The following is a 12,976-nucleotide window of genomic DNA, read 5'->3' as shown; positions in this document are numbered from 1 at the left end:
TGCAGCCACCTAGCAACGTGAGCTAGAAATTCTTACACTATAGGTAGACCTACATGCAGCTTGCATCGAGCCCTCCACAACAAGAGCCAGGTCTGATCCATGAGAGGTTGCTGGAAGCATCGGCCTGTGCCTCCACACTTTGTTTCACCTCATGCACCATTCATGACACCTTCACCTATTTTTTGCACACAATAGCCTTTGGCATTCTCCCACACAATATGTTTTTTGACAACGCTTTTACACTGCATGACCTTGAAGAGGTTCAGCGCTAGACCACCACCACCCCAAGCCCATCCAATCATTGCTAGGGCATAGTTCCATGAGCTCATAGTTTTGGATATTGATATACTAACACTCTTTTACCACCCCATTGTATATAATTTCATGGCATGGAGTAGAGTGTTGCAGAACTTTGTAAACTTCACCTTGGCTATGCCTCTCCTAGAGCTTGTCACAAGCCCTCAACTTTAGAAGACCAACCCTACAATTCAAAAATACTCCAAAGAAGTCTTGAATGCATGCAAGGCCTTGTATGGTCGACATAATGCCGAGTTTATATTCCATTGCCTATTCAAGGAAGCCAGTGAAAGTACTGACATCATTGTCATGTATAATAATATAATCCAAGCCCTTTAAAACATGATTCAAACAAGAATAAACTAGTTTGATCGTTCATCTATGGTATACCCTACTGAGGTGCAACTTGATGATGATATGGATGTGGCTTGGAACCTTTTCTCTTCTACCCCACAACCACCACCGCCCTCACATCCCAACACACTACTTGGCATAGGTCCCAACTCTACCATGTTGGAGACCGCATAGGCATGGGCCCCACATCATAGCCCTCATCACAGCATGGCACAACGGACATGCGCTAGCAACCTCTCGACCAGGACGGACCAAAAGACATGGGGACCAAACACTGGTACAACATTTTGAAACCCATTCTCTTCTCCAACTTGGAGGAGCCTTATGAAGACGAGGCTCAAGAAGAAGTGGATCCCAATGAGAAAGCTCAACAACTGCCACAGGATGTCCACCACTCCCAACCATGATACCTAGTATGATGCCATCACTTCATTGAGAATGGTTGAGGATGTGGTAGATGTCAATAGATATTAGATGGAAATGAAAACTGGAGAGTTTCCACCTCACCCAAAAGGACATCATGGAGGTGCAAGCTCTCACTAAGCTTATTCAATGCAGCTTCCAAAAATGGCAGTGGGAGACTGACAAAAATACATGAGGTGGCTACAGCGAACTACATACAAGTACCCGCACTGATGCAAATTCCAATCTGCAACCTAAGTGGCGGATCCCATTTTTGAAGCACACAACATTTTTGCAAACCTACTCCAACGTAGGGCTTGGACATAGAATTGACCCAACCTACATGCCACTACACTGATGATGGAGCTGGCTCAATTATGAAACGATGTAGGCCGCGGATCTAAATATAGAATACAACTTCCCCCGATTTCACTTTTGGGAAGTTAGCTCTTCATTAGAATTGGCTGTGCGATGGAGGAATTTAACAATACACTAGCCTCAGTCATAGATCTAGCAATGGTGGTTGACTGCTAATCATTTTGTTAAAGTCCTCCCTACACTTTCCCTACCAGCCAAAGATCATCATTACTGGTGGTGGCTACATACCGAAATTGTTTTCAACTTGAATGAGGGTCCCTTACTTCCTTAGGTAATGCGGCTCTATGTACGTGTCGGCATCTTCATGGTCATCACATCCATACCTTTGAAGATATGTTTGAGAGACACTTTGGGAAGTTACTCCATCCATTTTGCCGCATCTTCCATAGAACATTCGATCGGTATAGCATCATGAATAATGCCCTCAAAACCGACATCATGCACACGACATAATCCCAAGATGGATTGTGAATAGGAAGGGGGCCTAGTTAACCGTCGCCATGGTTAACAATTTAGGTACCATGTAAAGTAATTGGAGACGTAGAAAAGAGCATGAGGATTAAAATAAGATATCTTCCTTGGAGTCAAATGGCCCCAAGTGGTTGTAAAATGAGAATGATAGAGGTACATGAGAGTACAAGGATTAGCCCTCCCTTCAAAAGGTGGATATGTATAAAAGGCCAAAAGTTTGACTTTGGTCTTCATTGTGTACTTGCAAGTTTTGGAATAGAAGCTCTCTCTTTCTCTTCATTCTCTTTTATTGAGTCTTCTTGCTTCCTATTCCAAGTTGTCTTGTGATTGCCACTTGTTGTAGGTATTATGGATTCAGCCTTGGTAGTGCCGTGGTAAGTTGGAGCAAGAAAAAGAAACCCACAATGGCAAATGAGTAAACTTCTCTTTACTAAATGACTTGGTAAAGATATCTACTACTTGGTATTTGGTCTGCACATGGACCAAATCAATCTTCTTTGTCAACACCATCTCTTTGATGAAATGGTAGTGTACCTAAATATGCTTTGTTCCTGCATGATAAACTAGATTTTTTTGCCAACTATACAATACTCATGTTATCACAAAAGAGTCTGACTGGCTTATCCATATGCAATTCAAAATCCTATGGAGCCAGCAATCTCACATGCAGCCAATGTTGTTCCTCTATAATCAGCTTTTGTACTAGACATAATATTTTGTGTTAAGAAATGAAATATTGATGCATTGAACAATTGTTAAGAACGTCGTAGCCAAGAAGCACCTCCAGTTTCTTCTTTATGTGTAGTTAATATTTGGCACATTTTACTCGTATATTTTTCTACAAAACATTTATATGATCTCAAAAAGTCTTGCAACGTAATATGAAAATGTTACAATTCTTGTGAAAAATGAGTGTTGAAAATTTTATCCACTCTTGCCATCCCATATAGTATATTTTTTGGGTAATTTTCAAGTACATGGTATGTATGATACGATGAAAGATATTTTCCTTATCTTGTTTCTAATAAATGCATACACGGATCTTACAAGAAAAAATGCATTTAGGTAAGTTTCTAGCACTAAATTCATAATATAAAGATATCCTCAAGTAGTCTACTCAATATCAACTTGATAAAACTATTATCATGGGAAAGGCACACAAGGGATATGAGATGCATGGCAAAGTATGCAAAATGCTACTTGATTAGGAAAGGGAAATGGTGAGGATTTGAGAGAGAAGACTTTCTGCATGCATTATATTATCCATGTGGCTCCAAAACATCCAATGTTTCAAAAATGGAGCAAATCTCAAAGTGAGTTCCATTGAATTAAGACAATATTTCATAGATGGAGTCTTAAAGTGAGTTGGATTAAATTTTTCATAGCTAAAGCATTGTGTTGTGTTGTGTTCTACAATGTAAAAGTATAGGAGGGTGAGAGAGAACATGGTCTAGGAAGTAGAAAAGAAGATTAAAATGGGGGCAAAGCTCCCCAATGTGCTACTCCTAGCGCTCTTAAAGTTATGGATGTCAGAACTCATCAGTTGTATTTCAAGGTAGTGGAGCACTAGCATAATGTCTTGGAAGTATATTTCAAATGTCTTAAACATGCTTAAGTAGTCCAGCTATAAGGTTTGAAAGAAAGTACTTAAATTGATCAAAGAATCAAAGCCTAGGCATGGAAATAGTGATGCAAAGGGTACTATTAATAGAAGATCATATCTTCCATTGGTAGCATGCGTGCACGCACAGGTACACGCACACACACACACACATACACACACACACACACACACACATAGAGAGAGAGAGAGAGAGAAGGGGGGGGATGTATTTATTTTATAATAGTTGAAAAGTAAACAACTTTGTATGAAATAGCAATGTTAGTTTTTTTTAAAAGGGAATCCAAGTTAAAGAGTCAACCACAATTGACAATTTAACCCTTCTCCCTTCAAATCCACCATGACACCCTACTCAATTGTTTAATTTCAATGTTCAGTATTGGCATGGCCTAGGATCCTTATAGGTTGCTTGAGTATCTTTTATGTGTTCTGTAGCTTGGTTATGATATTCGTATGCTTGCCTTTTCAATATGAAAGCTAGTGGACTCATTTTAATTTGAAAACTGGGCTCATTCTGGTTTGAAAAATAAGATATTTTGCAAGTCATTTTTCGATCGCACACGCGGCTTAGTGACTGCGATGCATTCTATACATACATAGGGAATTTACATGATTTTTGGGCTAATAAACAACTTGATCTTCCTGTATGATCGAATGAGTTTGACGAGTTCTATATATGCATAGGAAATACATATAATTTCAAGGCCAGAGAGGGCCTTGTTGAATTTTTGTCTCTTTGAGATGATTTTGGTGCCAATTGAGAGGCTGATTTGTGATCTTTGTGATCGAACGACTTTGACTAGCTCTATATATACATGGGGAATATAAAAGATATGAAGGCCAAGAGAGGGCCTTGCCGAATTTTTGTCCCTTGGAGGAAGAAAAGAATTTGAATATGGAAGGGGAAGGGAGGTGGGAGGGATAAGGCCACTTGACCTAAGAAGGGAGAGGTGAAGGAGGGCTGACTTTGGAGAGGTGTGGCTGCTGGGCATCTGGGAAATATGTCAACGCTGGGGTGACGGCGGAGGTTGCTTTGTCTTGCTCGCACGACTTGTGTTGGGCTGGCTTCGCTGGCCAGTGCCTCCCTTTTGGTTTGCCAGATGTGGTCTCGACACTCATCTTCTTCCACGAATCAGTCGCTCCATATAGCTCATGACCCGTCCCTGGAGAGACGTAATGCTGCGGATGATCCAGGATCGAAGACGTAGTACACACTTACTCGCAAGTTGAGCATCTGTCCCTGGAGGGAAATACTGCCGCTAATGATACAGAATGCACGACGAAGCGCACAGTTCTCCGCTCCATCTTAATCTTTCCTCTCAATCCTTCGTTCATGATCCGTCCCTGGAATGAAATAATGCTGCTGATTATACAGAATCGAAGACGAAGGCTTAGCGCACAGTTGTCCTTTCCATCTCAATCTTTCATTTCATTCCTTCGTTGCTGTCGCATCCGATCTTCTCCACAATTCCTTCCCCGCACTCTTTCCGTGCTCACCCAATGACGGGAGATGATGATGAGGGGGCCCGGTCTCAGTGTGCCAACTGCGACCGGCCAACTTCTCCTCCAGGCGCGGCGACTTTGACGACAGAAGAGCCTGCGAGCGATTAACTGCTCCCTACAAAATCAACCGTGGCTTGACTTGGAAGCAAGCATCCACACCCCTATTACGGCACTTGCGATGGAGATTCCACACAGACCTTGTAGACGAACGTATGGTGCTCCATCTATTCCCTGCAATTTAGCAACGCGTTTTGAAAATATTACTGTGAAACCCTAATGCGTCATTGGTGTTAAATCCGGACAAGAATCCTTGATTGTGTGGCTAGTGAACGGATCGGTGGAGCGTTTACTTTTTAATTGCTTGAGTATGATATGATGCAATCAATGGTGACCCAAATCAACGTGTAATGCGTGCATTTTTATGAAGTGTATGCCTTGTCTTCCACAACACAACTCAATAAACTTTTCAATCATGGGTACATGATGGGTTTTTGAAATTTAAAATTTCATAACATCTAATCTGATTGTTGTTGCATTGAGAAGCTCATTTTCCAAAAAAAAAAATTTCTTTATTAAAAAAACTTCTAAATCTTAAAATTTATGATAGATATTATGCAAGGACACGGGAAGCATGGGAGGTGGCAATTGAGGGGGGAAGGGAGGGGCAAAGGTAGGGTAGAGGATCATCACAGGGAGGGGGTGGGTCAAGGATTGGTGGTGGCAAATGAAGAGAGCCACCGTTGGTGTTCAGTACCAAGGCACGAGAGGGCGGATAGCCATGATAGGGGGACACAAGGGTGGGAACCACAAAACAATTGCAAATGGTATTGTCTTGCATGCTCTTTAGCCTACAAATCAAAAAATCTATTATGCAAAGATTCTTGTTATTCTTGAAATATGTATAGTTTTTTATTTTTAAACATTAAATCAAATACATGTGACTTTTATATTAAAAACTATGTATGCAATGCCAAAATTTTCACTTTGTTCTCACAATCCTACGTATAGTTATGAATTTTCTAGTATAAAAAACCCATTTGTGAGTTCTAATGATAAAAGAGTAAGATTGTAATCAAAAGAAAAGGTCTATATCCTTCTAAGCATTACCAAAGGCTTACACAACAAAAGGCAAACACTATCTCTCCACTCTTAACCAAAATTTATAAGGAGAGTCTCCTTCTCTACATTTGCAAAGACCCGTCGCATAAGGGTAGCATGAAAGAGAATGGGTCTTGATAAGGAGAGAGCATAAGGAAGTCAAAAGTTATGGTTTCCACGGCATGGCGATTTTTTATTAGTTGCATAGTCTAGAGTAGTGGGCCCAAATGCGATTTCCATTGCATTTGATGTATGAGAAAAGACAAAAAACAAAAGAGCATGTCTCTAATGAAAAGATAGGTACAAAATTACTACCAAGAAAAATAAATAAATTGAACATCTAATCATTGTTGGCTCCCTTTTGGCCATTGTAGCTCCAAAAGGGGTAAAAAGAAGGTGAAATGATGCAAGAATTCGATCAAAAACTCCCTTATGTTAATTGAAGTTGTTTGATTACAACAAAGGCATAAAACTTTGTTGATCCCATGCCCATCCTTACAATCTTTAATGAGATCTCATTGCAATATATGCATGACCCTTTTTAAATGCATATTTATCCCCATTCTTAAACGTTTGAATAGATTGCCTATTGAATCAATAGTGCCAACCTTGTGGAAGGCATGCTATATTCTCTTGAGTTTGCTAGGTTGGTGATGGTTGTCATCATAATTAGTTTTATGATGCAAAGAAAGGCTAATTATTGGGACCCATCCCATTCGATGTAGCTATTGTAATAGAAAGAGTAGGGTGTTAATATGTACCATATAGTAGAGAAGGATTCAAAAGTCTACAATTCTTTTACTTCTAGTTCAAAGTAAGCTAGAAAAAGCCAAACCATGTGAGGGTTAAGAGTTCATTTTTTTCTCTCTCACACACACAAGGCCATCTACGTGGGGCACAATTGCCCAAGGTGTACACTGACAAAGTAGTAGAGGTCTTCTTGGGAAAGGGAATCAAATGCAGGCAACCAATGTAGGTGGGCACATGCCCAAATTGTCAGGGATGCTGGTGTACGATGTCATTATATAGTGTATATTGAGGCCATTATACATAGTGCTAAGTGGACCTATAAGTTCTATTGAGGCCATTATACATAGTGCTAAGTGGACCTATAAGCTCTAGGGGAGGTGTGAGTTTCCCTTAGGGGAGGTGTGAGTGCAAGGACATGAGGTTGGGATATTTATGGTGACAAAAGCCAAGGTGCATCGGAATGACGGGATCATCTCCCCAGTTTGATGAAATAGCATTTATGCTAATGTATTTTCATTGTATGGGGTTAGTTTAGAAAGAAACCCAAGCTAATTAAGCAATGGTTGAGTAAGGTGAAGTCAACGAATAATACAACGTGCATGAGTGGGAATGGCTGATTAGCATGGCACAACCGTGCCAAGCATCACCACCTTCCTCTTCTTCATCTTCTTCTTTTCTTCTTCTTCTTTGTCCTGTAAAACCTCGCTCTTGAAGGAGATCCGATTACGTGCTTGACCTTTCCCACCATTGCCATCTCTTCCTTGCCTCTTGCCTGGTCTCTCGCCACCCTTTCATCGCCTGCACATCCTCCCCTTCCCCTCTTGTACGCTTCCTTCCTCCCCTCCCTCGCTCTCTCCTCATCGCCTTCCCCAGCTCCCATCCAACCATGATTTCTCCTCTCCCCACCATCGTCACCGCGCATGACACCCATCTCACTGATTACCTCTCTGGCGACACCAGCTTCCCAGCCTCACAATCCATTGCCCCTCCCGACGACAATACTACACCCCCGAAGCAAGATCCCGCTCGTGGCTCTCAAAAGATGGAGGAGATTGAAAGCGCAATCACCCCTCCAGGCTTACAATCCCAGATCACGGCCGTAATGATGAGATTCCCGGATACGGATTTGAAACTCTCTAGCAATAATCCGTCGCCCATTCATCAGGTTTCTTTTGTGCCATTCGATCTTCATCCGATTTTATAGTGTGCGCTCCAACCCAGAGTTGCACGGGATGCTTTGATGCATGCAACGGAGAAATCACAGGTTTCATTCAATTGCTTACCTAATAGCTCCTTCTAGTGGAGATCAGAAAAGCCTTCGAAGTATCATAATACCTTCACAAGCCGTCTTCTCCTGTCTAGATTCATCCATCTACTCCTTTTCATCGTTTCAAAAATACAGCTAATTTTTTTTCAATAGCAGGGAAAGAAATGAACACGATCCATGTGCATCCAATTGCGTTGATCATAGTCCTAGTCAACCTACATGAAAATAATAGGATGCACGAATAGGTATCTGTGCTTGACGAAATCGAGCATTTAAGAGAGAGTTATTATTGCAGTGTACCGAGGAATTATGTGTCTTCTTGCTTTTCTGAAGAAGCTTTCAAACTTTGCAGAAACAAGGGATGTCGGTGGCTTCCAACTATGGAAGCGGAAGGAGCAATTTTGACGTTGGTAGACCGTTATCGGTGTCTCCCCCACACGAACAACAGATTGATGCTTCCAATTTCAGCATTGATAGTCAGGTATCCATTACGTTTTCTAACAACCGCTTGAATTATGCAGAATACAGAAGCCGGCGAAGATATTAACTCTTGATAGTGTTGTGCCGAATCCAGCAGCTGTCCATCCTACAGACGGAGATGAGCCAGGTTAAGCAAGAAAACGAAAGGCTTAGGAATATCCTGTCACAGATAATGAACGAGTATCAAAAATTGCAGCTACATGTTGGGTTGCTCACAGAGCAACATCAGTCGAATATTAACCGCCGCGTGCGACAATCTCCGGTCGGTGTGCTACAATTTTCTCACGAACATCCAGTGTGTATCAGTGTGTGCCTGATTAGGTAACCGTATCTTAGAGCGTGCTTTTGCGATTTTGGCATACTGCTCAGCGAAATTATTAATGAGAGTTATTTTACGTTCTGCGTTGTATTCAGAGTCTTTCATCATTGCATGATCGCACTACTGTAGCCCTATCACTGAACAGCTCCCAAAAGCACGACCCAGCACAACGTCAAGAAAGAAATCAGAACGACGAGAGCACAATCTCGAACGAAAGCCTATCGGATCCTTTCCCCTTCGGATCCACAATGCAGTCCGAGAAAAAGAGCTGGCCAATAAATGAGGCAAAGCGAATTGATGTAGAGGACGTTTGCGGCGTGAATACCAGGTCACCCAACGATATATACAATTATCACAAGCAGAGGACAGACAGATTGACGTCTATGGAGAAAGATGCAGAACTAGAACAGGTTTTACGCGTGCAGGCACCGTACGGCAGTTCTAGCTGCTTGCCAGGATACTCGACATCTGCTCCAAGTGCTTTGATGTCTTCTTCTTCACCAAAAGAAGAAGTCCAGCCCCGAGGAAGTGTGCATGTACAAGCTGCAACTACTCCTGATCCCCTAGTTCGGAAATCCCGAGTTTCCGTCCGTGCAAGATGCGATGCCCCCATGGTAAGTTTCCACACACACCGAAGGCATATCTATGAGCATTTCTGATCAACTTTTCGGGACGAGAATTGCTCACCAATGTTTCGGATTGAGTATTGCTGATCAGGAGCGCTTGTATTCTGAAGGGTTTTGGCATTTGGAACTTAATAAAATGACATGATATGCACCGTGATGGAATCCCCGATTAGGGTTCTTGCTCTGTGCACCCGGCAGTTTGTAATGTATGTGGATGTGTATCTTTAACTCGAGCTTTTTCAGATGAACGATGGATGCCACTGGAGAAAATATGGACAGAAGATTGCAAAGGGTAATCCCTGTCCTCGGGCATACTACCGTTGCACGATGGCTCCTGCTTGTCCTGTGCGCAAACAGGTAAATTAAGTCAGTGTTGCTGTGTATGGCTAATAAATAGATTGTATTATGAAATCTAATGTACTGCAAGCTTCCAATAACTAGAAATGGCAGCCCGCACTATAGCTCCTGCACAGGTGATGGTTTACCCAATTATCCTATACCTGCATGGCAGGATGAGTAGCACTTGGTTCTTTCACATTTCTTCCTTCTCAATAGATTATTTACTTCTTCAACAGCATTTAGGTTCAAGCTGTGTGTATGCAATTCAATTGCAGGTGCAAAGATGCGCCGAAGACATGTCCATCCTGATCACTACTTACGAAGGTACACACAACCACCCATTGCCGCTCATGGCTGCGGCTCTGGCCTCCACAAATTCCACAGCTTCATCCTCCCTCATCAGTGGTTCCATGTACAGTCGCAATGCTGCTCCCTGGGAACCCGATTTCTACATCAACAAAGGACCTGCTCTTACCAACTCATCTGGAATGGGCACCCCAGCTAGCTTAGCTGACGAGGTCTTCCCGGATATGGTCACTCTCGATTTGACAAGCAAGCCTGCTACACAGCTGAGTTTACGGCTCGGATCTGAAACGTCAGCAGCTCCTGCTCAATCAGGTTTGGCTTCTCTTTCAGCTGGCTTCACTCCTTCCACATACTATACCTCCATGATGACACGGCCTGAGGTCGCCTCCCCATCGATTTTTCTAAGGAACAATACAAAGTCGAACGTCTCTGAGGATCAGCATCCTGGTCAATATGCCGAAATGTTCCAATTATCCAAATTCGAGTCTCCACAATCCTTAATACCACCCTGTCCTTTGGATTCACAGCTTACTACTGCACTAGCTACAGCCCTCAAGTCCGTCGTTGGGCAAGCTAACAACGACATCACGGCCTTATCTCCCAGTTCTTGGAGTGATCTCCTTGCTCTTCAGCATGCTACTTCTTTGAGCATGATGAATCCACCTCCCCGGTTTCCATTTTCTACAAATGGATCAAGTGAAGATATAAATACTTCTGATGCAAAAGCCACCAAGCCGGCAGTGGCTTGCCATCAGGCCTTCAAACTGTAGCGAACTGTAACTCAAATATGAATACATTTGAAATCTGAATGTAGCTAGGAATGCATGCATATGATATAGTTTGACAGGTGGGCTAAGATGTATATTTGACCGCGCTTTTTCCACAGGAGAAGGCTCTGTAAGACTACAGAATTTTACGGTGTGTAAAGAAGCACAATCGGTATATTACAAAAGAGCTCTTCAGGTCGATCACTTTTGGACCTGGCTTGATGTTTGAAAAGATTATTAATGCATAGTTAACGGTTCATTCCGGTACGCCGTTTTATTAGGACTATCTCTAGTACTTGGAAATAATGTCCTTTTAAAGCCCTTCTTTGTTTCATCCAGTTCTCCTAGCTTCTCTCAACCCTTCCTCGATGGCCATGCCTTTCGTAGCTTTATTAGCACCCCTCCCTAGACTAAAGTTGTTTTTTGGGGAAAATCTTGGTTAGTGTACTCTCTCTCTCTCTCTCTCTCTCTCTCTCATCTCTCTCTCTCTCTCTCTCTCATTACCGATTGCCCCTATAGAGTTTTTCTCTCTCTCCCTCTCCCCCCCTGATTTTAGAGCTTACTGATCGACCCTATAGAGTTTCTGTTGCTAAAAAGTGAAATAGCATCCACTTTCATCATGCTCTTTTATAAAAAGGAAAAAGTTATAGCTTTCAACAATGCTGTATTGAATTTTTTTTCTTCTTATCTTTAAGTTACTATTGTCAAGATACACAAACAAAAAGCTAACACAATAGTGGTTGGGATTGGACTATTACCTTTGGTTTGCATGAGACTTCATAGCGTTGAAGGACACTGGGTTACATTAGAGGTCATTTACTAAATGGATATTTGTGCCAATCATAACGTTTATAGATTCTTTAAAAAATGGCTTTATAAATCACCATAGATTCATGCATTTCGGCACATATATACACCCAGCTTTGCTGGTAGCCCAGCCTAGCATAGGTGATCATATACATCATCATCTAGCCATGATGTGTGATTAGATGGTTACCATGGGAGAATTTCTCGGGCATCAAAAAATTCTAACAGTCTGGTATGTTCTTACAGTCTATCTCTAGCTTAATGATAATCCAAGCGTGCGAGTTAGATGGTCCCTCATGAAAAATCATTGTTATTACAGTCTGATTTTGACTCAATGCTAATCTAGGTGGCCTGTGAACTAGATGGCCCCTCATGCAAGGTCATTGTTATTACAGTCAACTGAAGAAAATAAAGATCAAAACAAGACATTAGATTAGCATTGAGTAGGTTCATCAGGCTGTAATAACAATAGTTCTCATTCTAAACTATTGTTATTACAACCTGATAAACCGATTGAATGCTAATCTAAGCTTGTGAACTCGATGGTCCCCCATGCAAAGTCATTGTTATTACAGTCTGATTTTTGCTCAATGCTAATCTGAGCCTGTGAATTAGATGGTCCCACATGCACAATAATGGTTATTACAGTCTGATTTCGATTGAATGCTAATTTGAACCTATGAATTAGTCGGTCCCTCATGCATGGTCATTGTCACTAAAACAAGCTTAGTGGCTGTTTGGGATTAGTATACTGTTTGGGATTTATATTTTCCCTTGTTTGGGATTTACTGAAACAAGTGTGGTGGTTGTTTGGGATTTACTAAAGATTATATTTTGTGGGGGTTAGAGTTAATCCTAAACCAACAAAAATGCATTTTGTTACCAGTGCCTACCTCCTCTAGCCTTAACTATCATACAACTAACCTATCATATTCATCAATATAATGTGTGGGTTGGGATTTTTTTAGTACTTTTTTTTTAAAAAAAGAAAGTGTTTTTCGAATTAAAAATGCATGTGGACATTCAAAATGCAAAAAAAAAGTTTTTTACAACCAGTCAATGTGCACCAGCTGACTGGCTATATACCAACTGGTAAATCCCAACACTGACCGGTATTTTCTCAAAAATACCGACCGGTTTTGGGATTTTCTCGAAAATACCGACCGGTGTTGGGATTTACCGGTCGGTGAA

General features: G+C 41.6%; 1 protein-coding gene across 1 annotated transcript; it reads left to right on the top strand.

Moving 5' to 3' along the window:
* Positions 1-8,739: 8,739 nt before the first annotated feature.
* On the top strand, positions 8,740-10,981 carry LOC147890825 (uncharacterized). Its single transcript, XM_087389849.1, has 5 exons — positions 8,740-8,883; positions 9,036-9,554; positions 9,810-9,923; positions 10,181-10,457; positions 10,509-10,981. The coding sequence occupies exons 1-5, from the start codon at positions 8,740-8,742 to the stop codon at positions 10,979-10,981; spliced, it is 1,527 nt and encodes a 508-aa protein (XP_087245975.1).
* Positions 10,982-12,976: the final 1,995 nt, after the last annotated feature.

This window comes from Dipteris shenzhenensis, chromosome 18 (genome assembly GCF_047967505.1).
Source record: "Dipteris shenzhenensis isolate YYH24624 ecotype China chromosome 18, Dip_SZ_1.0, whole genome shotgun sequence".
In the NCBI taxonomy this organism is placed as follows: domain Eukaryota; kingdom Viridiplantae; phylum Streptophyta; class Polypodiopsida; order Gleicheniales; family Dipteridaceae; genus Dipteris; species Dipteris shenzhenensis.
Note: the sequence above shows the minus strand (reverse complement) of the source record. Positions and strands in the feature narration are given on the sequence as shown.

Coding starts and splice junctions, on each gene's coding strand:
- LOC147890825 (XM_087389849.1), top strand. CDS start 8,740: ATGAGCCAGGTTAAGCAAGAAAACGAAAGGCTTAGGAATATCCTGTCA. Junction 8,884..9,035: donor GCCGCGTGCGACAATCTCCG/GTCGGTGTGCTA, acceptor CGTTGTATTCAG/AGTCTTTCATCATTGCATGA. Junction 9,555..9,809: donor CAAGATGCGATGCCCCCATG/GTAAGTTTCCAC, acceptor GAGCTTTTTCAG/ATGAACGATGGATGCCACTG.